The 25,583-nt window shown below is 42.8% G+C and overlaps 6 protein-coding genes across 6 annotated transcripts; 2 read left to right on the top strand and 4 right to left on the bottom strand.

Moving 5' to 3' along the window:
- Positions 1–2,173: 2,173 nt before the first annotated feature.
- EAE97_004055 (uncharacterized protein) lies at positions 2,174–3,556 on the top strand (the record flags this gene model as incomplete). Its single annotated transcript, XM_038874567.1, has 4 exons — positions 2,174–2,224; positions 2,282–2,821; positions 2,876–3,070; positions 3,122–3,556. The coding sequence occupies 4 exons, from the start codon at positions 2,174–2,176 to the stop codon at positions 3,554–3,556; spliced, it is 1,221 nt and encodes a 406-aa protein (XP_038735176.1).
- Positions 3,557–4,099: 543 nt separating this feature from the next.
- EAE97_004054 (uncharacterized protein) lies at positions 4,100–7,335 on the bottom strand. Its single transcript, XM_038874566.1, has 2 exons — positions 4,969–7,335; positions 4,100–4,889 (listed from the first exon to the last, which is right to left on the bottom strand). Exons 1-2 carry the CDS (start codon positions 5,587–5,589, stop codon positions 4,710–4,712), a joined length of 801 nt encoding a protein of 266 aa, XP_038735175.1. The 5' UTR covers positions 5,590–7,335; the 3' UTR covers positions 4,100–4,709.
- A 1,381-nt stretch (positions 7,336–8,716) lies between these two features.
- On the bottom strand, positions 8,717–13,974 carry EAE97_004053 (uncharacterized protein). Its single transcript, XM_038874565.1, has 3 exons — positions 12,872–13,974; positions 9,128–12,818; positions 8,717–9,047 (listed from the first exon to the last, which is right to left on the bottom strand). Exons 1-2 carry the CDS (start codon positions 13,203–13,205, stop codon positions 9,658–9,660), a joined length of 3,495 nt encoding a protein of 1,164 aa, XP_038735174.1. The 5' UTR covers positions 13,206–13,974; the 3' UTR covers positions 8,717–9,047; positions 9,128–9,657.
- A 2,453-nt stretch (positions 13,975–16,427) lies between these two features.
- Positions 16,428–17,064, top strand: EAE97_004052 (uncharacterized protein; the record flags this gene model as incomplete). Its single annotated transcript, XM_038874564.1, has 3 exons — positions 16,428–16,696; positions 16,862–16,950; positions 17,015–17,064. 3 exons carry the CDS (start codon positions 16,428–16,430, stop codon positions 17,062–17,064), a joined length of 408 nt encoding a protein of 135 aa, XP_038735173.1.
- A 928-nt stretch (positions 17,065–17,992) lies between these two features.
- On the bottom strand, positions 17,993–19,108 carry EAE97_004051 (uncharacterized protein; the record flags this gene model as incomplete). Its single annotated transcript, XM_038874563.1, has 3 exons — positions 17,993–18,588; positions 18,654–18,914; positions 19,051–19,108. The coding sequence occupies 3 exons, from the start codon at positions 19,106–19,108 to the stop codon at positions 17,993–17,995; spliced, it is 915 nt and encodes a 304-aa protein (XP_038735172.1).
- A 4,500-nt stretch (positions 19,109–23,608) lies between these two features.
- EAE97_004050 (uncharacterized protein) lies at positions 23,609–25,325 on the bottom strand (the record flags this gene model as incomplete). Its single annotated transcript, XM_038874562.1, has 4 exons — positions 23,609–24,629; positions 24,683–24,825; positions 24,882–24,957; positions 25,036–25,325. The coding sequence occupies 4 exons, from the start codon at positions 25,323–25,325 to the stop codon at positions 23,609–23,611; spliced, it is 1,530 nt and encodes a 509-aa protein (XP_038735171.1).
- Between the last annotated feature and the right edge of the window lie 258 nt (positions 25,326–25,583).

The raw sequence follows: 25,583 nt of genomic DNA, 5'->3' as shown, positions 1-25,583 counted from the left end.
ATCACATGTCTGTGCAGAGCTGTCGTGATTGGTCAGAGAAGCTTGGCATTTTTATGAGGTCTTGACATTCACCTGTACTTCTACTCGTATTGTTTCTTTACAGACTCACAGAGTATGTTCAACCCCGTCATTGTTCTAGGTGATGACACTTTACAAGATTTGACTTTTGAGATCACGTTGATCGCGCCTTCAATTTCAATTTATATCATGAGCGTTTGGGTACTCGATACCTCGCTGCTGCTGAGATCTCTCAAAATCAGAATCCTTTCTCAATAAATGGCGACATTTCACAGCCAATCTGTTGGTTGGAGATGGTGGTGGTAAGGTAGTAGTAGTTTGTACTCAGTGCACCTAGAAATCGGTAGATACTAAGCGGTGGCCTTTCCAGGTACATTCAAAGACAAAGTTGCTTTCGAATTCCCATTTCTACTCCACCGCCCAGTCCATAGCCCTCTGATTCGTCACAGGGCCTTGAGTTATCGATTAAAGGTGGCTACTTTCCTATTCCTCTCACGAAAGTCTAGCAGGCACATGAAAGGAAAGACAAAGCGTGAGAATAGAAGAAACGGTAATGGGATGACAAAGTAGGGTATAGATGGCTTCGAAAGTCAAAAGAGGGGGAGAGAGCGATTCAATTATACTCGGACTGGAAAGAATTCAAGGTGCAAAGGAGGAAAACTTCCTAAGTATAGGAAGAAGGGAAAGAGGGGAAAGAGGGTGAAGAATGTTGTTGGACATGATGATGGAAGAAGGCAAACTTCAATCATCAATGTTAGTTTATGCTTCTTTGACTGTCACCATTTTGTTTTGGATGTAGGAAGTGGAGAGATCAAACTTAGGTAACACATCACAGAAGAATAAAAGTATCAAACATAGATCACAAAACCGTCTGGTACATTTTTGGTCCCTTGAAATATTGTTGGAGTGATGGGTTTTATATCCCCTGGAGTGAATAAACTCGAGGGTTAGCATCTGTCCAATTTGACTCTGCAAACAATCTGTCGAGAGCGTCTTTATTTTTGTTGACAATCTTATTGTAAATGAGATACCTCAATGTGTTGATGCGGTTCCGAAATCATGAGAGTGAGAGTCGGTCGGAGATGCGTACGGTTTGTATTTTCATGCTTTCGCGGAGAATCAAGGGGAATACATCTAGATCACCCGAGTTGTAGATCTCCAGAAGGACTGAAGATCGGTAAGGACAACGCGGCATAGATGAATAGAGCAAATTCTTGATTCGGTTCGCTTGCGGATACGGTACTGCAGATGTATCGCAAGGGAAGCGGGTTCATGCTATTGAATATGCCCCTCACCCGCGGCAAGCTTCAAAAGTCTACACGCGGCATAACCATGGCATTTGAAGTTGCAGATGTACGGACTGTGAAAAGTATAAAGCTTTAAAACGAGCGGCAAACCTGTGGGGAACAGTTCGCGTATCTAGAGCAAGATATAAGGGGAAGCAATGAATCATAAGGAAGTTGGCGAAAAGGGGCCCAGTACAAGTTCTACTTATCGCGCGTTCCAGAAGCATATGTGGGTACGTTGAATGATTGCTGATGAACAAACAGTATGCTTCAATTTTTGGCATTGGACTTCGAAAGCCTCTCGTGATCTCGTGATATGTCGCGTTCCAACGATCAGCGATGGTCTTCTCAACACACCAATTTTTATGTCAATATAACGCATTAAATCACTAGGGTAAAATCAAAAGTCTTCCAATATTTAAATAGGTTATCGTGACATGGCGTGCATGTGGCATCCAAACGACGAGAGCCATGTGACCGCAATGATCTGATATCACATCTGGTCGTAAAAGCAACCGTAGTTATCGGTCCCAGACAATGGAGCTACAACGTCAGTCTCACAATCTATCATACAGATTACAATGATTGTAGGCTTGCAAGATCATACACATTAATTGTTACAACTTACTGCATTCTTATACAAAATTCTACAAGATTTAGTTTGAATCCGAATGTAATATTATATCTTGAACATCTTAATTCACGAAAGAACAATTCCTTTATCAGTCCGAATATTCATTGGATTTAGCAGCCTCTACTGCCACTGCCTCTGGGCACAATTCACACCCGTGGACTCCTCTACTTTCTCTGTTCATCTCTATGAAACTCATCACCTTTTAATACTGTAGCACATCTGAACTTCATTCAATATGGCTGATTTCACAACTACCAAGCTAAATCCCGAGAACCATCTAATCCTCGTAGGTTTCCTTTCCCCTCTTCCCCTCCACGCATCGCTCAAGCTAATAGTCTCATAGGATCAACCACTCCTTCGACTTCCCCTCGAACTCCTCAAGAAAAATTTCAAAGTGGTCCATTTCAATCTCGAAAAAGAATCTGCGAGCGTTAAAACTGCCTTGAAAGAAACCACTGACGCTTCCCTCAATGCCCATGCTTCTCCCGACGACGTTCTCAAAAATGTTGATTATATGCTCACCCGCATGCGTGGTCTAAAACGCAAACTCCAATCATGTGCCGAAGAAGAGAAGAGACTACAAACACAATCTGCTGCGAGGATCAAACATATAAGTGCACTTTATGATATAAAGAGTTTAGAGGATGTAAAATATGAGGAATGGAGTCGGACACGATTAGATCGGTTGCTAGTTGATTATTTGTTAAGGAATGGATATAAAGATAGTGCTAGTGCTCTTGCTCAGGAGAAGAATATCGAGGAGCTGGTGGATGTGGATACTTTCGTTCAGATGAGTAGGATCAAAGACAGTCTATGCAAAGGCAAAGTTACGGAGGCGTTGGCATGGTGTTCGGAAAATAAGAAAGAGTTGAGGAAGATGGAGGTAAGGATTTTAGGCACGTACTGTACGTAGTACCTATACTGACATTTCGTACAGAGTAATCTCGAATTTATGCTTCGTTTCCAGCAATATGTCGAGTTGGTACGCACAAAAGATGAGGCGAAGTTGGTTGAATCTATCGCACATGCGAAAAAGTATCTATTACCATTCCGGGAAAGCTATCCCAAAGAAGTTCAACAGGCGTGTGGGCTCCTAGCATTTCCTCCCGATACTAAAGCTGCAGGTTACGGAGTATGTTGTCCCCTTTGCAAATCTGCTCAACACCCCTAACTAAAGTCGCAGGAACTCTATAGTCCCACTCGCTGGACACACCTCGCCAACCTTTTTACACAAACGCACAATGAACTCCTTAATATTTCCTCTGTACCTCTCCTGCACATCGCTCTCTCTGCCGGTCTCTCTGCACTCAAAACTCCTGCCTGTCATTCTTCGCATACCTCCTCTATCTCTCCCACTTCTACAGCCACAACGACTACGTCCGTTTGTCCTATCTGCAGTATCGAACTCAACGAATTGTCTAAAGACATGCCCTATGCACAACACACTAAAAGTCACGTTGAAAGTGATTTGGTGCTTTTGCCGAATGGTCATGTGTATGGTGAGCATCGATTGCACGAGTATAGTCGGAAAGTGGGTTTGGAGGAGGAAACGTATAAGGATTTGAGGACGGGAGAGGTGTTTGCGAAAGGCTTGGCGAAGAAAGTATTTATCTCATGATGTGAGTGGTTGAGTAGTATTCGAGTGGACCAATAGATGCGTGTTTTCCGGAGCTTTGTTGCATGGATTCGGAGTTAGGTATCCAAAGAATGGCTTACACGTACAAAGTATTAAGGTTAGGCTGGGTGACATCATCATTTGTCTTCTGAAATGATTTGTAAGGAGAGAGAAGCGAGTGAGAAGTGAGAAGTGAGGGGCAACCACTGAAATGCAAGATATATCGTAAAGTCTATCCTCATACAATAATCTTTGAGCGGGAACGCCAATATGGATACGGTATTGTAGGGAAAGGTATCTAGTAAAATGAATGGGAAAGGAAAGGGAGCTTTGGATAAGGACAGATGAACACGATGAGGATCACAGAATAAGGATTTTAGAGAGAATGAAAATGGTCGTTTACAGCATTGAGTAGCTAACTACATCTCCACATCATGATCAGATCATCAATTCCTCGCTTTACTGCCTGCTGTAATACATGAAAGTAGCTGGACAGGTATCTCATTAGACGGAAAAGCAAATCGACACGTCAAAGTTCCCAAAGGTCCAAGTTCCTAAGTTCAATCATTCATCATTATCAGCACCTATGTACAAGTACCTATTAAATAATCCTCGGGTCTCCTTTCTCTCTTACAACTAATAAACATACTCCTACCCTTCTTTCTCTATCATATTATCCATCACCAATCCTCATCAAACATAACATGATATTCATCACTCCTTCTATCTCCCTTACATCTCACATTCCCTTTCTCTCTTCTCTTCTCTTCTCTTCACTTCTCTTCTCTTGTCCATCTTCCAATCTTACAGCAATCCCTAACAACTCCACCCGAATTTCTTTAACGCAAGTCTTGATCTTGAGATCAATCAGTATATAAATGCATGTAACTCCCGTCTGTCTTCTCAACTGTGCGTTTCAATCCCAAGTCCAATTCCAACTCCAAACAAATTAACTGCTCTTCCCTTTCTTTCTTTCCTTCCTCATTCTCTTTCTTTCCATCTCCTCTACAAAACATGCTCTTGTTCTCTTTCTCCTAAAACGCCTGTGTAAAAATGAAAAAGGGGGTATAAATTGCTTCTCTCCTCATCCTCTGTCTTCCACTCTCCGCTGCCTTTTTTTCTTACGTATGTTACAACTCCCATCGCTCAACATCACCTATGAAACGGTTTCCACATGATCACCCTTCTGACTTCTACTAGGTATTGTAGCTAGTAACTCATGTTCTGGTGGGATTCCCGTGACATGTGTATTTTGGGATATGCCCGAATCTAAACGATCTGATTCAGGTATTGTGGCGGGATATGAAATTTCCGGATCTGGGACTTGGATATCGAGCTATTTGATGTACATCAGTAAGGACTTCTCCTTCCTACATAGAGGCGAGTCAAAATATGTCTACTAGGGGAAAACTCACATTCATATATCCCGTTCTCCTCAAACTCACGATTTTTGGAGCTGTCCCCGGTTCCTTTGCCCTCGACTCCATATCTCTATTCCATTCCTCCAACCACATTTCCACGCGATTCAACCGCGACTTCACACCCGTCCAACCCAAATCATCCCATACCCAACCCGTCAACAAGCCCATCAACCCATCGAAGATATTTCTCGCACCCCAAGGATTAAAAGCCGGTATCAATTCATTGTTAATCCTCTCAATCAAGCCTCTAAAATCCTGTTCCGTGACACCAGCCGGATCCAAAATCTCTGGGTACAAATTTGAAAATGTAGGCGCGAGATCTCCTTCCAACATCCAATCGCGACGAATGCGTATTATGCGTGTTGTATTGTATAAAGGCGATGAGAGTGGAACATGCATATTCATATGTGGAAAACATGGATGTTGGGGACCCCAAGCATCATCATCTCCCTCCCCCGGCTCTTCCCCAACTATCGATGTGCCATTTGAGGATAATGCGGAACCGATACCACCTGGTAATGAAGTGTTTGAATCGTTCGCATGTGGTATCGGTGATGTGCCAGATGGATTATATGGATTGAGGGTATTGGGACCGCGCTCGAGGTCTGTAGACATAGCTGCTTTACTGAAATCGAAAGAGATGCCCGAGACAGGTGTCGGAGTAAGTTGTCTTCCTTCTGGAGCCCTTCCCGTAAGCTTTTCCAATGTTGTCACAACAGTTATAACAGGTTCTTCTTCGACTGCTTTTCCTTTGCCCTTATCAAGTTTTGGTCCAGCAGTAGGTGTAAGAGGAGAATCACCGCTTTTTCGATTTCGCGCAAGGTCTATGCTAACCGTTCTTGGTAAAGATATTCGATGCGAACTTAACGAACTTCCACTCCTATCAACCTGTAAACTTGCCCTCGTAGATGCGGAATGTCTTTGTTGTCGCTGTTCCGGTAACGTTAATAGTGGATAATTGCCGCCAGCAGTGGCTCCCTCCCGTAAATTTGATATATCTGGATGTTGAAGTGGTATCGCAATAACCGGTCGTTCTTCCGGCGGTGATTGATGTCTCTTTGGAGATGTCTGAGTATATGCTCTCGGGGTTGAATTTGTCGGATTCCACAATCTAGATGTACTTGGTCTTCTCGGTCTCCCCCTTGAAGTACTTCTTGAGCCAGCGCGAGGCCCAAAGGGATTTGGGAAAGTTTCGGTTGTACCAGGATTCGCAACACCTTGTAAAGCGTTCCTCCAACTATACCTCGTAGGACTACTTATTCGAACTTGTGGTTGATCGCGATTGGTTGGCACAGGGCTTGGTGATGGATATGGAGGTTGATGACTCGGGGATGGAATTCTCGCGTTTCCAATCGCTGATGGAGGGGCATTGGGTCGATTGGTAATTCCTATGGTGGATGGAGATATGGTGGTCGGTAGGTTTGGTGTGTGTGACGCCGTTGGGAATTTGCGGCCGGATTATTGGCCGCTATTTTCGATAAGTGCAAGTCTCTTTTCTTCCTCTTCTCCTGCTTCTGCTCAACCTTTGCCCCTTCCTCTTTCGGTATTGTTGTTATTATGATTATTATTATTGATGATCGAATTTTATTTAGGCGACTTTGTAGTCGAATAGATGTCGAAATTTTGAAATATTTACCCTTCAATCGAAAGGATTCTTCGTGGGGAATTGTAATGGGATTCGTACTAATGCAATGTGATGCAGTTAGATAGGAGTCCTGCAGGAATTGAAGTTTTTGATTCGCTTGTTGAGCTGAGTGTGATGAAATGCCTGAAATGCCTGATATTTCAGTAAATATCTTCTTTTCCATTTCGATTGTGCATGTCTAACTGTGATTTTTGAGTTGAATATCTTTTAGGAGGTATGATATATATGTGTATATATATATATATGCGTATACGGTTCAAAGGGTTTCGAGTACTTGAGTTGACGTGAAAGCTAGGTATGCTTTGGAGAGGGAAAAAAAGCAAGACGGCTGAGGAGTAGGCTCGTCGCTCGGTAGGTATACGAAGTGGTATATAAATATATAGAAAAGTCAAAATGGAATAATCCAGTTAAATTCCTGCCGTCATCAACCAAAAGTCGGGGGAATTAGAAGTAGGTACAGTAGTACAGAAATCACAGGCTAAGAATTGAAGTCCAAGATATCGCGGTGAAGACAAGTAGAAAGTAAGCAAGCAGATCCAAGCAAAGTTCAAAGTTCAAAGTTCAGACTTCAAAAGAAAAGAATCAAGTCTCATATATAATATGAGACGGATTCAACATACATCAACGATATCTTATCATATCAACCACCTGGTGTATCTAGTATTCCCATCCCAAGTCACATCTCTTAATAAAATTACTTGCCTCAACTCATTCAAACCCCTGGATTTATACCCAGGCAGCTAAAAGCATCTTTATACGGAGTATTTCAACCTTGAAACTTTGGGGACACAAAGCTTGGGTACATTGAATACCCTTTTCTTATTTGGTGATTTGGTACCAACGTTTATGGTTCACTTCATTATTCATCTTTATCTGCCTAGGTTCCTACTCATTCACCTGCTCATTCCTAAGGCTCTCGAAGCAAGGGCGAGCAATCAGCCGGTAGCTACATAGCCATAACACCACCAAGGAGCATCTAAGCCGACACTACGCCATGGCTCAGCTCCTTGGGGAAAAGGGACTTCGCATTTGTGCTCTGTAGCAGCTGTTTTAAGTGTGCTATAAAAGCACCAAATTAACCAACTATAAAAGCGATGGCCAATCCAACCCTCGAGGATTTTCAAATATTGATGTTGATTGGCCATCCAAAAGAAGCCCTGAGAATACTTCCTTCATCTAAATTTTTATGCCAACTTATCATTAGTTGGTGAACTTGAGTCTCCAAATTTCCAAATGTCTGAGCGTACAGGGCCCAGATCTAGGTATGGGATGCTACCACTGATATTCTCCAGGTATGTCATTACTGATAATATGATTGATATGATGATTTATTCTCTTGCTTCATAAGGAGTTTCTAGTTGGTTCAAAACTACTGTACGTCGTTGAAACTGGACTCAAATTCAATCCTTTTCCAACTTTCAAGATTTGACCCAATCCAACCCCTCGGAAATGAAATGCTAGCTCGTCCTTCCCGAGTTTTACCCCTGAAAGCCTACATATCGATAGCTTCAAGCTAGCGCTTTTTACAAACAACTTCTAGATCTCCCCCAAAAAATTAGGTTACATGTCAAATCATAATCCTAAGATCTTCAAAAGGTTCGATTATACTTTCAGCCTCGTTATACTCATCAGCCCCTAGCTCACTCTACGAAATTGCATTGAGAGGGCATGATACCACCATATGACGTTGATAATTGAAGGGGCCACCACCTCATGCTTTAATAGTCTCATCTATATTTATCACTGCAAGCCTTGCTGAGGCTCCAACTTTCTCATCTGATCTAAACTTAAAAAGAAAGGACTTTTGTTAAATGCTAAATCCCTGATACTGCCTGCATCCATGTTATGTATGGCATGGCGATATAAATTATCATAGCCACTTTTCCGGTGTGTCCGAAATGTGAGACTCGATTGACAGCTTGTGAGACTAGATTGGCAGACTGTAGGACTCGATTGACAGATGAAAGTTACAATACTACATTCTCATAGATGGTAGAATGGACATGTCCGGTCATGGAATTGCAGATTATCTCCTGATCTACGTATTCAACAGTAACGTTCCTAGCCTCAAATAATACATAACACTGCCAACCAATATTCGAATCAAATCAATAAATTCATCCCAAAATTTCCTCCCATTTCACCAAATCCCATTGTACACCCACCACTTTCTGCCCAATGCCTCACTCATGCCTCTCCGACATGACACATGTGACATCCCTCAAGCATCAAGGATCACCAACTAGATCACCAAATGAATATCAGTGGACCCTATGCATACTTCTAACTGGTAACCATAATCAAATTTCCTTCCAGAAGAATATTCGAAGCATGCGGGTCCGAAACAAATTACAAATTGAGCGATCAGCAGAATGCCGGGTGATGATCTGTTTTCTTCGAGTAACTTCGTGTACAAAGTATGATGTTTCTACTCCGTACTTTAGTTAGTTTACTGCGTGCGTTGTTTGGTGTTGGGATCTGGGGAAGGTGAGTTGGATTTGGACTTACATTTCGGTGATTCAATGTAGTGATCGGCTTGTTGTCATTAGAGTTCAGGAAGAAAATCGGGAGAATTAAGATTCACAAGCTACGATGTAGTGTAGTAGATAATTAAATCTTTCATTATTAATGAGTCTATCTATGCCTCTCGGCTCCTAGATATCTCTCTCAAGATCGATCACCTGAATAGTATGTCCAATTATGTGGCAAATACTACATACGATGGATCTTCTCCTATTCCCGTCAGTGCCAGTGCCATTCCATCCATAGGGGGTTCTCCCAAAGCAGGTTGTCAGTAAATCCGTATTTTCTGTATCGTTGATCCCGTTGTATTTGATAATACATGTTGTCCTGCTTCCCAACTCATGTATCGTGTTTTCATCCAACACCATTCCCAATCCGTCCATCAGATTATCTCCCCAAACCGTAGATATACATATATACAAGAATTTTATCTCGGCCATCCAAAAGTTAAACCATTAAGAATTACCCTTCACTTTCAATCCTATTTTTCGTTCCTCGCCACCTTGATTCCCAAATCAAAGCACCTTCCTCGCCTCACCTTGCATCCGACTCATCATTTTTCTATGCAACTCTTCCATCTCCCCACCAGCTGTCCTAATTTTTCCCTCCCATCTCTCTTCCCTCATTTCCCTTGCTCTCCTCTCCCCTTCTCTTCTCATTTCCACTGTTTTTCTCTCCTGCCAAAGTACACTCCTCCTATTATCAACTGTCTCCATTTCCCTCTTCTTCTGCACTTGCAAATCATTTGCAATACTGTTTCTCCACATCGCCAATTGCTGTTCTCTAACCAATGGAGTTTGAACATTCGATGTGCGTTTCGGTTGATGTGAATTAGGGTTTGTATTAGGGGCAGCTAGAGGTTGAGACGTAGATTGACGAATGAGTTCACGACGCTGAGAAAGTGGTATATCATCATATTCGGCAAGGATTGGCGCCGATTTGTTGAAATGGGAAGACCGCAAAGGGCTATGAATTAATCCGGTCTCGCCACCCATTTGAAAATGTGACGCAGATTGAAATCGTGAGGGAGATTGTGGGCTTGTTTCAAGTATCGGCATGGAATGTGTAGAAAAGTTTCTCGTGGGGAAGTAAGATGATCTATTGCGGAGCATTGTGTCTCGTTTTTCCATTAGTGTATTAGGATTTCCGAATGCAGGGGAAATCGATTGCGCAATGTGTTGTTGGGAAGATAAAATTTCTTCTCCAGATGATTCGACTATTGCCTCTGGAATGTTTGGATTTGAAATATTGCGCAATGATCGATACACTTCAGATCCTCCCAATGGTTGTTGCGAGGAGTTTCGTGTCGATGAATCCTGTCCATGAATAGGAGAACCTTCAGGTATCGTCGCAAAGGGCGTGATATTTGACTGGGTTGAGCTTGACCGGATAAGAGCTGGAGAGATTGATTGTTGAGAAGACGATCGTACTGCTGGAGGAGGAAGAGCATTGTGAGCTGTTTGTTGAAGTGCTTCGACATCCACGGGAACAGCCGATTCAGACTTGGGATCCTCGGATACATTTTCGGAAATATCCAATTCCTCCAATTCGGGTGAGTCTGCATGACTCAAGTGTTTGGCCCATTCATTGGTACGATATGACATAACAACTTTTGAGAACTGAGCAGGCAATTGATCCTTCGTGATTTTCGTGGTCTTTGTGTCAGGCGCCGATGTAATGGATGACTCTGTCTTAAGCTTTGATTCAGTTCCATTGTCAGCATCTTCAAGACTTTCCCCAACAGTGGAATTTGACGTGTTCGGGACTGGATCCCCACACGTTGTTAACGAGTCCTGCTGTGGGATTGACTCATCCGGGGATAATTCATTTCGGGGAGTGTTGAGAATATCAGTGGCAACAGTAATTCCCGACTCTGGCCGAAGCTCCAAACTCTGTCGCACATCAGACGTTTCACCAGCCACCTTATCATCTGTATCTTCAGTTGTGGAATTCTTTGGGGACAAAGGAGTCTGTCCCGATGAGGCTTCCTGCGATTCAGTCGTCAACTTCACCGTCACCAGCTCTGGACTTTGCTCGTCATTTTGATCATCCTGTGCTGGGAACTCCACATCCGGTATAGGAGTGCCTTCGCTAACAACTGATGAACGTATACTTCCTACCTCCCTGTCTTCATCGTCGCTAAGATCATCCACAGTTGCAGCGATAGAACTTGCGCGATCAGTCTCATCGGCATAAGGAGTCGCCAAATCCTCTGTGTTGATACCTTGTTCTTCCGAACACCTTTGTGATACTCTTTTTGATCGAGTAGAGATTTTATTGGATAATGCTGAGCCGCGACTGGGTGTACGTTTCAAAGTTTTGCCGTTAACCGCTAGCTCTTCGTCGGGAGAAGTAGCAATCGAAGATCGATTATCCTCCATCTCGTCTTCGGGAATCTTAAAAGGAAGAGGCACTACTTCTGGTGCGACTGTCATTGGTGGAGGAGGGGCTTTACTCGTAGGACGTAGTGAAGGTAGACTTGCTAGGTAGATACTTTCGTTGTTAACAACCACAGCTCTATCTCCAGTTGGATTTGCGGATGGTTGAGATCTGCCCGAATTTCGACTCGACTGGCGCGAAGGGATAGCAACTTTATCTTCGATTCGCTCAACTTTGGGGGCCGCGTCTCGAGCAACGCGTACTGTAACAGCTCCATCTTGCCCTTTTCCACTCGACATAACAAGACCAGCAACATTTGATCCAGTAGGTAAAGATTTGCCAGAGATTTCAACCTCTGTTCCATCGAGTTCCATAATAGAAGTAATGGTGCTAGAATGCCCTCGTTTTGAATCCTCCAAATCACCCACTACAGAATCATGTGTTGATTCATCTCCCGATTTGACCTTCTCGCCGTATACTTTTTCCCATCTTCCTTTTTCTGCGATATTTTGATCCTCAATTCTCCTTCCTACACTCATTTCCTCCTCTTCTAAAACCCTCGCGATTTCTTGGCGCTCTGCCAATCTCTGCGCGCGGTGATCTTGGATCATCTCGTGGACTTTTGATTGTGAAACTAGACCAGCTAAGAAGATGACGAAAATTGCGGCAATCTCAACACGAATTCCTTTTGTCACGGGGTATGTAGTTGCGCCCAGTGGAAAAAGGTTCTGATTCAAGTTCCAAATGTAAGCCCAAAATTCTTTTAGGCCGGCTCTACTAAAACAATCAATCCCGAGAACGATCGCTGTGGAACCGGCGAACGATATACATGCGATCAATCCATATGTCCTAGTGTAGTGACTGAAGGTTAGTGAGAAAGCAGCAATACTGATCGCTGCAATCAGAATCGATTTCCCGGCTGTTGAAGTAATCAATCCGCCAGCTTTCATCACAAGCAACCACATGCTGAAGCAAAAGCCTCCCAAAAGACATCCAAGGCCCTCAGTCACCTCTGTAAATATCAAAGAGCACCCGCCAATGATGAGCCCGGGTAGCACAATTGCAACGAGATATGCTCCCTCGACCGCATTGCTAACGGGAAGATTCATTACAAAAAGAATCAGGACCGTGATTGCAATGCTGACAAGGTATCCTGCTGAAAGGGAGATATGCAGCCATTTGTTCTTGACTCCAATGAAAGTATATAATACGCCAGTAGCGATGAGGACAATTCCTGCGATGACAAACGCTGGTGTGATCTCGGGCTGGAGAGGTAACTCGCCGGGTGATATTGTAGCTGCTTCAATGTCAGCATCTTGTCAAAGTCTAATGAGGGCAGGCTTTTCATACAATTGAAAGCTGAATCTGTGACGGATATACTTGTAGCTGTTGCGCTAATCGAGGATGCCGAGGCGGTCGAAGTCAACATTGCTGTATTCGAAGTTGATGTAGTCATTGTCAAAGAAGTACTTTGCGAGTGTGTGATGGTTGAGGCGGACGTGAAGCTATCATTGCTTTCTTGCGATTCTTTCGCACTACTCGAGATCGACGATGAGGTAGAAGTGATCGTCGGAGATAGAGCTACTGAGTTGTCGCGTTCCTGGACCTGAACATCCCATGGTGCAGTGAAAGCCCATTGAATCGAAGCCCCCAATACCAGCAACATGGACCCCTTGATCTGCATTGTGTAAACTCTTAGAACTAGACCCGGATGTCTAGTATTAGATCATAAGATAAAGAAAAGTAGTCCTGGTGGAACAGGAGACTATTGTCAAAGCTCCCCTCAGTGTATAGACGTGTAGTGTGAATGGCTTCGAACATGGGTAGCATAGAAATGAAACACGGATACTGAGAACTGAAGAAAAATAAGGATTATAGAACAAGGAAAAGGGGGGTGTAACGAATGTTTAGAACGAGGCGTGAGGTAGTGTGCCAATAGCCTTGATAGTTCATCTGAAAACAGATAAGATATGAGAAGGTATATTATGAAGTCATGTCAAGACCCGATGAAAATGTGGAAGGTAAAGGTACTTAACTTTAACGGAGATACTAAGTGTAGGCGCGAAGGCGTTTATGAGAAATTACGCTATCCGATGATGAATCGTCTGGTACAAAGTGGGTGGGTTTGTGCATGGTTGGTTCTTATGTGTTCTTAGAAATCAGTGTGCATGCGATGAACGATTCGACATGGAACTCTCGACGGACCGCGGACCGCGGTGATCTACTGCAAGGTAGACTCATCTTGGGTGTTGGTATAAAACAGACCCATTGATGGATACATTTGTCCTGCAGCTTGACATAACCCCCGCCTTGAAAGTTAACATCCTGTACTTACAGGAAGGCGTCTGCAATACGAAAAATATGATGCATGAAAGTAAAGAATTGGGAGTGTAGGGATCACGAACAATGCGATGCAGTGCCACGAAAGTATGTATACCTTACTTTTTTTCTCTTCTTAACGTCAAAGCCACATCCAAATTTTATGGAGGGGAAATGAATTGATCTGTTCGAGAGTCGATACTCGGTGAATCGGAGAAAAAAGCTTGGATTTCGGCCCAAAATAATGGGAATTCATTTGCTTGCCGTGTCTGTCAGATCTGTCTGAAGTTTCTGATGGATTTGATTTGCCTAGTCGAGGTTTCAATGATCCCATTGAATCTAATCAAGAAATTTGTGACCTGAAGTAGATTGAAAATCGTATTAGACTCATTGTAGCGAGATTAGGTTACTATCAAAAATGGAGCTGTGGGGAGATCTACCGATCATTCTGAGTACTATAGTTAGCATTGACCATACTGAGCCTGACTTATAGTCGATCAATTGATCGTCGACTTTCTTTTTTTTTCTTTCGTTCTTTCTTTTTAATGATCTTGACCTCCCGTCTCTCTGACCTATTTTCTTTTCTTCAATTTTCTTGCTTTTTTTCCTATATTCTTGTTGGAACATAACTAACCATATAATTGAATGGTTTCTTTTTTACCCAATGTTCGGGATGAGCTAGAAGGAAGAAGATACAAAATAAGCTGTGCATTGCATAACCGGTACATATTGCTTGGACAATATATATTGCTTAACGATGTGTGCTTGATGGTACATATTGCCTGACCAGCATTAACTGTGTACCTAGGTACCTTTCGTATGCCGGGAATGGTTTCAAAAGTACAGAGTACTCAGAACTAAGGAACCTAAGCACAATCAGCAGATGCCAGATGTTAATGTTAGGTTGAAAAATTAGATGCTAGGTAGGTAGTGTAGTAATTCCGGGAGTTGTTTCGATATTTTCAAGGAATCAATTCTCGATAAGGATTAGCTTCAGGTACAAGAGTGTCTTTTAGACCTTCCCCCTTCATTTTCCGGTCTTTTTCGGTTCACTCCGTTCGTTCGTTATCCCGCTCGCACACTGTTAGCCTTCCGGTGTTCATCCGACCTATCATACTTTTGGAAAGAAGTCTCCGTTTCATGCCAATAATTACTTCGATGCATCGATGTAACATGCCGCACTTCTTAAAAGGGTAAAAGATCCAGTATGAACCAACTTCAAGAGAAAATCCATTCGAACTTGTGATACAAAGACTTACAATCTTCAATGGTGTGGGGGGATGGGGAGCGGGATGGCGTTGGTGAAGAGCTGTAATCCTTCATGCGAAGTGATTCTGATGAAGCATGCAATCCATACCACGATTTCAATTTCTGCAGATTAAAAAAGTCTGGAGTACATCAACAAGTGATACAGGAACGACCATCTAGAAAGTCTCCAACCAAGATGATGGTGATAGTACAGGACATCATGAGTAACACCGTCTCGGGTAGATAAAGTTTGTGACTGTGGTAGCTGAGACCAGCATATAAGGCATTAAAAAAGATGGTTGAACTGAAAATCTCTTGGATAAAGAGATGCACATATGATGCTCGTATCCGTGATGACAAGACGTTATATTTATTTGGGGATCTGCTGGCATGATCTTGAACCTTTCGTGTTCGAGCATTCAGAAGGATTGGGTGACCATAGCGGAAGTAAGACATCGTAAGGAAGCAAAAACGAGTTGGGTTTGATCGGCGACCTCCAAAGATTCCAAGATTCCAAGATTCCAAGATATCGAGATGTCAAGATATCTTTTCCTGCGAACTCTTCCTGCGACGCTGCATTCAAAGAAACCCTCGTTCAGGTGTCAATAAAGAATGGCGTACATTCAACTGCTCCAACTGCGTAAATGTAAAGACGCAACATTCCCAATGGTGTCAATCCTACTTCATTTTGATTGTCGTGTGGTTGTTTGTCAATCGGGATGCCTGCTAAGTTGGGTAGGTGATCTATCGAAGAATTCAATAGCGAAAGTAGTATATCTTCCCAAATATCATATCACGCAAGGATGCCCAATAGAATCGATGTTGCTTTATATTCAATGCTGTGTTATCGGTCGGAATTCTCCCTTGGTTAACAAATGATGAAGTTTCCTCAATCTTAACACAACGAATCCCAATGGAATTAATGTTGCTCGTTGCTATTTACTTGTTGCTTGTCGCTTTATATCTTCAATGCTGTGCTTTCAATCGGAATTTATACCTCAGTACCTGGTAATTGCAATGATCTCAAAGGTAAAGAATCAAAGCTAAGTTTTCCCCAGATTTTTGTCCTCAGTTGTCTCATTGTCTCAGTTGATAGAAATCCCAATGGTATGGCCCTTCTTGTGAACCTCGAAATGCTCGTAAGTGCACGCACCAGGGGTATAATTGATATTTATGCCTCAGGCAAAAGCTCCAACTCATCTCAGAATTTATGCCCACCAAAACACAGAAACGGCGATAAGAAGGAAAAAAATCAAAATCGATTAATTCACATCCATTAAAATTCCACATTCTTTCCACCAACCAACTTCAAATCTTACACTCCTCCAGAACCGTAAAGATGTTCGCTCTCCGCCGCAATATTCCATCCACCCTCTCTCGCAGCTTCTCTACCAGCGCCCGCAATAATACCTTCGCCAAACTCACACTTATTGGTCGTCTCGCTGATAAGCCTGAAATAACTGCTACAAGCCAAGGACAAGAAATCATGAAATATGCGGTTGGTACTAGCACTGGCAGAGGAGAGAATCAGAAGACTAGTTGGTTTCGGGTAGTGAGCTTCTTGCCAGAGGGACCACAGAGAGATTTCATTTCGAATTTGGAGAAGGGGTAAGTTCTTTTGATCTCTTGATAGCTGGAGAGAACCGCTTAGGAAGAAATCTCTCCAGTATGGGTACATCTCATATGAATTTTGGCAGAGGCAGAGGCAGATATTGAGCTCGGGAATGCAAAAAAAGGATATCTCAAAGGTATCCAATGCTGATGTACGTTTAGAACCTTGGTATATGTAGAAGCTGAGGCACAAATGAATAACTACCAAGATGCCGATGGGAAGAACAGAAGTTCTATGAGCGCAGTTCAACGTAAGTACTCTTTCCAAAATATCGTTAAACCCTCCCAAAGCATTAGCTAACCCATATCAAACAGAGAAAATCGACGTCCTCCAATTCAAGAAGCCTCAAGATGTAAGCGCATAGATCAATTGGCCATGAATATATGAATTCTATGAAAGTTGGACGGATGATGGGATGTAACAAGACTTACTTTTCGATTCGAGTGTGTATGTAATATCGAATTTGGGCGGCGCAAAAGGTACCATACTTTCAAGGCAGTATGTAAGAGAAGACGTTGAAGAGAACATAACCAGTCAAGGCACCTTTCTCAATAAGGGTATCACAAGTCAGCTACCATCTCAAATCATGAATTTACTTTCTTCACTTCACATCTGATTTGTTCATTAGTTTAATTTTGATGATTATAAACTACTGAAACATGCAATTGCTAATACTATCCACTGTGCCATCATCCCACATTTGTGTAAAGAGCATGGGAAACTCTCCTTCTGATCTAGAAGGAGCAAAAACCATGTTCAGAGGCTGGCAATATTCAAGAAGGAAAAAATCAAATAAGGAAATAAAACAACGCGCTGTGTCTACCAATCATATGATATCTTTTCCAAGCACCAAGACTGGAAGAACGGACACCTGAGGGTCTGGGGTTCCCTATGTTGAGGCGTTTCGTTTCTCTCCAATTCATGGAAGAAAAGGTCATACCAGTTGCAGACACAGGAAGCAAGCGCACAAATAACTCCAAACTGCTATGATTGTGCCGACATAATGCAGAGTGTTGACCATGAACCAAGAGCCACTGTTGACTTCATCCCATCAAATCCCAAATCATACCGTCAAAAAATGGTGGGGATCGAACCCACCGGGGAATGAAGGAAGGAAGTCGTAGCTCAAGGTCATGATGTCAACAATGCTACAAGCTGCTCCAGGAATCACGACACCGATTCAACTAAGGGCCCATCATCCATACTAGATTGTTCAAAGATGGCATGAACAACCAGTCCAGGAAATTTAGTACCGTTTTTCCTGGCATCCCCCTCTCCCCACCCTGCGCTCCTTATCCGCCAGTCAAGAGGCCCTTGCGCTTCTTGGCGGCGGGTTGGTCTTCTGGGCCACCATCGCGCTTTTTGTAAGCGGAATTTGGGTCACCAGCGGGACCGTCCCCGTCGCGATCTCCACGCGATCTAGAGCCTCTCCTGCCCTTCGTCGGTACTGGCTTATCGGGGTCCCCAGGCTGTCTAAGACGCCAAAGACACTCACCCCCCGCTGCCTCATCCCCAACAATGCTTGCATCATTCTTATTGATGAACAAGTTATTGTATTGACTCTTGGACAAAGTCTGGCGGACAAGAGCCTCCGCCTTCCTCCACTGGTCGATGCACTTTTCGGGGTCCCCAACAACTTCGGCAAACCTGTCGACGCATGATTCAAACATTCTCGTGTATGCGTCAACAATGACTCTGTTGTTGGTCCAGCCGTTCCGCCCCAACAAGCTAACCAAAAACCAGGCAGCGCCATGCTGACGGGCTCCTGGTTGTCTCTCGCGCAGCCAATCCCGGGAACCCACAACATTGCCTCCTCCACGAACAAGCTCATATTTGCCCTGCACGTAGTTCAGGGTTTTACTTTTGTTGCTGGTACTTGGCCAGATAGCTTTTGAAAAGGTTAGCTCTTGATTGTCCCAAATGAGGAGAGATGACAGGCAAGGAGGTTCTTACTCAGGGCTTGGTGACTATTAGTTATGCGCTTGGGGTTATGTGGCCACGAAGGGACTGGTTGCTCTACGACAGGAGCAGCAACTACAGCCGGAGCATTACTACCAGCTGGGAGAGGGCGAACAGGGGCAGCCGGGAGAGGGAAGGCAGCGGCAGGAGCAGGGACAGCCGGGAGAGGGAGAGCAGGGACAGCGGGTAAGGCGGGGGCAGCGGCAGGGGCAGGGACAGCAGGGACAGCGGGGGCAAAGTTCCCGACATGTAGATCTAGTACGATTATCAGCAAACAAAACAATGAAAATAGGAGCAGTGTGCTATTTCGGCTAATATGACTGATATGGGGATGTGATTAAGGGGAGTAGAGGGGACGAAGGGGTTCGATAGGGTCAATTGATATACTAACCGAGGTTGATATAACGGCGAAGGTCCGCAGCGTCGAGTCCAGGTACGTTAATTGGCATTGTGAATTGAATGTTAATGTTGTGTGTAAGTGGTTGGGTTTACTTAAAGATGATTGTAGGATGTGATGAATGCGATGAATGTGATGAATGACAGCTACTCGAACTCGAAATTACTGGGGTCTGACAGAGATACTTATACCTTTATTTTTGAGGACACTTCTTCGATTTGTATTCAGACTGACTATAAGTTTAGTCTGGTAATATCTAGCTCAACTAGCTAATGAATTGAAAACTTCATCAGTCATATTGTCATTCAAACTTACTTTGGTCCGTTGACTTAAATAAACTCGATAATCCAATATGACACACAACCGCTCAGCGGTAAACGTATAGCATTATGAGCACCATACGAGGCATGTATGAAATGGTGCATATCTACATGACCGAAAAATCCTAAGAAACATACTTATCTTGCCTCTCTAACGGTCTTTTTCAGAGCTTGTTGAGAATTTTGGGCAGGTGCTACCGAGCTGGGTCACTTTGAGTTCTTTCATGATCTAAACAACGTGTAACTAGGTGCTTTGGAGCTGCTTCACTTTGAGTCCCTTCTCGATCTAGATACAGGTAGCTATGTCCTAAGTTAGTGTTCGCGTGTTTCGATATCAAATTCTGGGACAATCCAGGCAAGCTTTGAGACCCGAGATGACAACAGGAAATTGTTGACTGAACTTAACATCAACCTCTAAATAGCGCAAGTGCAAACTCTAGCAAGAATGAGCAATAATAAGCGCTGTACCAGTCTTCAGAACCATATAGTTTTCAATAGTAGCGAAAATTTGTCCTCCGATAAACTCCTGAAAGCTTGCTCCGTCAAGTGATCTACTTCAGTATTCTGTGGGATGTTGGGCATCAATTTGATGAGGAGATTCCACTTAATGCTGCTATCTTTTCCGCATATTGATATCATCACAATGCATGTCTATACAATCCTCAGAACACATGTTGCGAAAAGTCTCAAGGTCAGGGTCATCGACTCGCTTGGCGTGCGAACCTAAAAGTATCACCATTCGCTTATTTTCGAAGCCAACATCTTGGACGGATACAAATCATGGATTTCAGGATTAAATAAAATACTCTCTAGCCCACAATAGCGCATACTATGGTTGATTAAAAATGACTAGTTTTTGATATGAAAACCCCTTCGAGCCATACCGGGTCGCTGTTGACCAAGTGTTGATAAGCTAGACCATTTAATCTAGATGCTAGCGGACGTAACAAAACTGAATTTCCTATCAACAAAGTCCTCGATTACACTACATCTCTAGCAGGTACTGAGCATCATTGATGACCATGTATATGAATTCTATCGAAATTCACAAATCTAATTCTCCAGAAAGCAGGGATTCTAACAATACCCATGAACAGATCCATCAAATATCTCTCTCGCTGTGAATTCGAGATTGAAAATACTCTCAATTGAATAGATGACCCATGTGGAGAAACCCGATTTACCCCGATTCATGAGCTAGCATTTCAAGTGTCAAACCAAGAAACTAAGGTTTCATACTGAAATTGCCTGATAGTTTGGTGAGTCAAGAAAAATCATGTGACGTGCACGCCGGCTTGCAGATTGGGCCAAGCATATCCATAGTCCCAGATCCTATCATATTATGTATTATCAGTGTATTTCTATACTGGATAAGCAGCGTAGGTGGTAAATGTCTAGTTATGAAGATCTTCTTGGAGAAGAACCGGCAGAGATGGTTGGTTTATTGCACTGAACAGAAAACGGTCGGCTGTTTATTCTGAGTGAGCTGCTTTGTTTACCCAGATGTTGGCGCGCAAGAATTTGTGTTGATGTGATTGTTGACCTAGATACCGAATGTCTGACCCGTATTGATTTGAGAAATCGATTCTGTAAGAAATGATGCATGATGAACGGTGTTATCGAAATATGCCGACTAGAAAATGAAATTCTGCACATAAAATATCAAGACATCTTTTATTTAGAAAAAAATAAAACTCTATGAAACCTGTATAATATGAAGCATGAAGAGAATTGACAGCAGGAAATTTACACATTCAAGGATTTAATCACATTCAAAAGGATTATCCGAGTCCAATTTACATGAGTTTTACTCTATCGATGTGTTTATCATTACAATGGCACCGAGATACCTTTCCCCTCAATAGAAACGTTTCCCAGTATTCTTGTGGGTTCATTGATACCAGCACCACAGGTACGGTACTTGGCAGGTAAATCAGATCCTTATATTTTCTGCTGCTCTACCCTATATAACAATGCCGCGTGTGTGAAAAGATAGATGAAAAGGTGGATGAAATGGGAGATGAAACGTCTGATTGTTTCCGTATCGATGTATTACTGAACTGTCCACCCCATCGTGGTAGGTGAGCGACAAGGTCAATGAAACGTGAGGAAGTCGTTCCATCCGTTGTGCCGAGTTCGAAGAGTGCAGCGGTGGGGCAGGCGAAGGGAAGACATTCGACAAATGGTGCAAGGACGAGAAGATGTGAGTCGTATTCGGCAACTATGCGTTGAAAGGTATGGGGTATGTGCAGGCGGATATGCAGGAAATTTGGGAACAAAGGCGGAAGACTATTTTGAGACTTGTCATATGTGGTACCAAGGGAATGAAGCTAACATGGGAAACAATGCGGGGAGACTGCTGCAAAGGAATAAATCGGCGACACGAAAGGTGTGCGAACGTATTGTAGCAAGCCCTTGAAAAGCTAGATGTGCAAGATCGTGTGCAAAACAAACTAAAAATTAAAAGTCAACCAAGAGAGAAATCAGGAAAATGGTGGAATATGATAACGTTGCAGTGAACACATCAGTTTTCGGGTATTATTGCTGCTTCTTTTTCATTTGAGCCTTGTAACCTTCTGGTAAATCGTATTTGGAACGCAGGTAATGTGACTTGTTCAGCTAGCTAATTGATTCTTTGTCGGAGATCTCCATAATAGAGTTTTGCAGTAAGGAAGTTTGACATATAGACTCGTAACCCCGCTGCCATGCTAGTACCTAGTATTCACAATAATAAAGGGAGACTATTTACAATCGCCGGAATCAATGGCCAAAGATTCTCCGAATTTCATATTGATTTACGATCAAGCAAGTCATCGGTCATTCAGCTTTGATTTTTAACCGCTCGAATGCAAATTATACAGTCATCTATGCTGCGGGGTAGATCAAACGCATGGAAGTGGTCCTCGAACAACATCGACTTTTGATGAGATCAACATTAATGAATAGTCACTCCTCTTTCTCTGGCACTTAAATCTGGATTGTTTACAAGAGCAATCTAGACCCAATCTCAGGAGTTCCCTAATGCTTTTCGTGCTTGCATTCAAATCGATAGTTATCTCTCGGTCTAAGTTGAAGACTCTGTCGAACTCTAAATTCCACTGGAAATAGAGCAACTGATTTATTTCCGATCTATTTGGCCCATTCGCTGATTTTACTTTTCATGTCATAGCCTCATTCAATCCAGAGCGTTCTTATGGAACCACTGAGTATCAAAATGTATTCGGAAAACAAAGCAACTACTTTATTTGCATTTGACTTGATTAATATGACGATTGTACTTTACTGGACGCAAATTCGGACACGATAATAGAAATACCCAACAAATTTTTTGATAAGATACAGACGTGAAGAAATTCAATAATATTTACCATCTTTGCAATTCGCCATCTCAGAAATAATCACCTACCTATTCTCAAAACTCTAAGAATGGAGACTTGGGCCATCTCCTCAACCCGTCGACGTCTCGGCATGAATTTAAGGTGATCAAAAAACTTATGTTTACCTTCGTGTGATTCATTTATCCGGTACATCCTTGAGTCTATTGATCTCTGGAGTGTATGTAATGGGACCTGAATTTTGTTCCTGCACCGGGAATAGGAATCGTGTGGCCCCCAGCTTGAAAGCTAGTTCCCTTGGCGCCCATAAACATTTACTTTGATAAGGTTTACGAAAATAACATAGCACACATGACGCGTGTGGAATTCCTTCATACACGTAAAATAGAAGCAAGAAGTAAGATAAAATGCAAAAATAAAATGGAACGTAAAGGATGATAAAAATGTACAAGGACAACAATGGTGATGGTATAAAAGAAGGCATGTCGTTGTAAGCGAGTTCACAAGTTTTCACCGGGAATGCGGCTACTAATAAGGTTTCCCTGGATTACTAGTTGGGTTGATGTGTCTTCCGGGTTCTCTTAGGAGCGAGAAGGGAGTTTGAATAATGGAAGAATAGTTCTAGCGCGTTATATGAGATTCCGGTCTAGTTTAGACGGCTGCTTAATGAGTTCCCCGAAGAAACTCCTGAATGACTTGTGGCTAAAGCTATGTCTGGGACATGCTAGGTTTGTTCAGGTCACCGTATCTAGTTTTTGCCACGAGTCTCAAAGCCTTTGCTATATTGAGAATAGATCTGATTGAAATGTGGCTGAACAAATGTATGGAGCATGTGTTTCGGTCGTCGTATCTAGTCGCCCTCCCGATTCTAAAACTTTGCTGTATCGGGAATAAATACTAAACAAGAGCCACACTATCCATAGACCCAAAACCAGCAGCCACACCACCCTCTTCACTCTTATCACCCTTTGTTCGGAGAAGGTATCCTGCTTCCTCGTTATGCAAAATTTGCGAGGTTGTTTGATCCCATAGACATGTTCCATAAATACCGAGCTCACAGATTACACCACCCTTTTCAATAACACCGTTTCTCAAAATCATGTTGTGAACAGGTGGAGGAGTGATAATTTCCATCAGGATAAAGGATTTCCAATGAGACTCTGGAAGAGACTTGAGGAACGGAGGGATTGCGGAGCGGTAGATGTTATTACCGCCGCCTTCCCGTTGAGGTTTCAGGACATATCCGTTACAGCGTTCTGGATCGACAGCGATTTTACGAGCTTCGAGTCCTGCTGGAGTTTCGTCGAGTGGGAAAATGTTTGTAAATGTATCTTCCAGTTTCTCGAGATCCGCGTCATTTGTCTTGACGAAGCGATCTAGGATTGAAGGTGTAGAGGGAGTTCTTGGTGTAGCAAGTACTTGTTGAACTTTCTTGGCTCCAGCCAATTGAGTCAAAATTGATGGGCATTTAATTGCATTTGACCGCTCGATTTGAAAACGACCCTCCCAAGCAGATTCAGTTGTGTAATCTTGGGGACCATATCCCGCACGGAGATAGACAACAGCAACCTCAAATTTCTTCGAGGGGTTACTTGATGGTGAATATAACAACTCTCTCTTTGGAGTCTGAGCTATTGTGGTATGGGTAAGAACCTCTGAAAATGCTAGTCGAAATACTGGTACACCGCGCTTTTGAAGTTCATATTCAAGGTGTCTTTGATCAAAGATATTTCTTTCTGGTGTTTGAACCAAGAAGATTGTACAGTAATCGTAGTCAGAGTTGGGGGCGGCTCCCTTGTAGTGTTCAAAAGCCGATAACAATCCTAATGCTAATGATCTGGTACTTGTATTCTCAGGGAGATCCAGCGATTTAGTTGCATCCTTATTGAAAAGGCTATAATCACCCAAGGAAAGATATCTAACAAGATGGTCAGTCATGCAGAAATTATTTCAGTATTGATAGACACAAACTTATGCAATTGTGAAGTTTGGGAGGATAATCCTCCAAATGAAGAAGCAATAGTATTGAATTCGACCTGCTTAATCGTAGGCGTTGCATCCGATGTTTCCTGATGAACCATGTAATCTGATCGAAAAAGGCCCAAAGAAAGATTCTTTACAATCAGTATCTCAATCACTTGTAATTAATTTGGTGGTCAAGATAGTATACCTGGACATAACCTTCACTCTTGACTTTTACATGAACACGCCAAAGTTCGGCAATGAAGTCATCTACTTCGAGGATTCTAAAAATAGTTAGAATTCATACAACGCCCATTGAAACAGAAGAATGGTAAAGTGGAATACCATTCGAATCTTCTTACTCTTGAACGATATCTTTAAGAAAGGCCTCATCTTGAGAAATCGATGCGTATAAGAGATTATAAGCTTTCTGGACTGATTTGGCTTGCTCAAAGCATATCCGAGGGAAAGGACTTGGAAAGAGAGTGACTGGAGCAGTAGTCGCTAAGACACCGTGAGGATCTGCTTCTGTAGACAAAAATGTCGGTGGAGGCCTTACGGCCAATCCATGAGCTATAGACCAATCTTTGATGGTTACGAGAAGTTGTTCTGATTCTTTTGTCGAAATCTCGGGAGGATATGAAGATGTCATGATGAGAGTGATGAGAGTGATGAGCTACAGTTTCGAAGGTTGATTGAAGAAATCAGTGTATGGTTGGTATGAAAGGTTATGTTGTCTTAGGAAAACGACAATAAACACACAAATGATGTCGATGGTATCAAGGTTGAGAAGATTTGATAATGATATTGGTAGTTTTTCTGCTTAGATAATTTGTCATCACATCAGTCACGACATTGAAGAAATAGGTCGATCCACTTCGAATAAGATCTCATTAGTGGGGAACGGTTC

The sequence above is a fragment of the Botrytis byssoidea genome (genome assembly GCF_014898295.1).
Source record: "Botrytis byssoidea strain MUCL 94 chromosome Unknown BBYS_006, whole genome shotgun sequence".
NCBI classification, from domain to species: Eukaryota; Fungi; Ascomycota; class Leotiomycetes; order Helotiales; family Sclerotiniaceae; genus Botrytis; species Botrytis byssoidea.
This window is presented reverse-complemented; position numbering and strand designations above follow the sequence as displayed.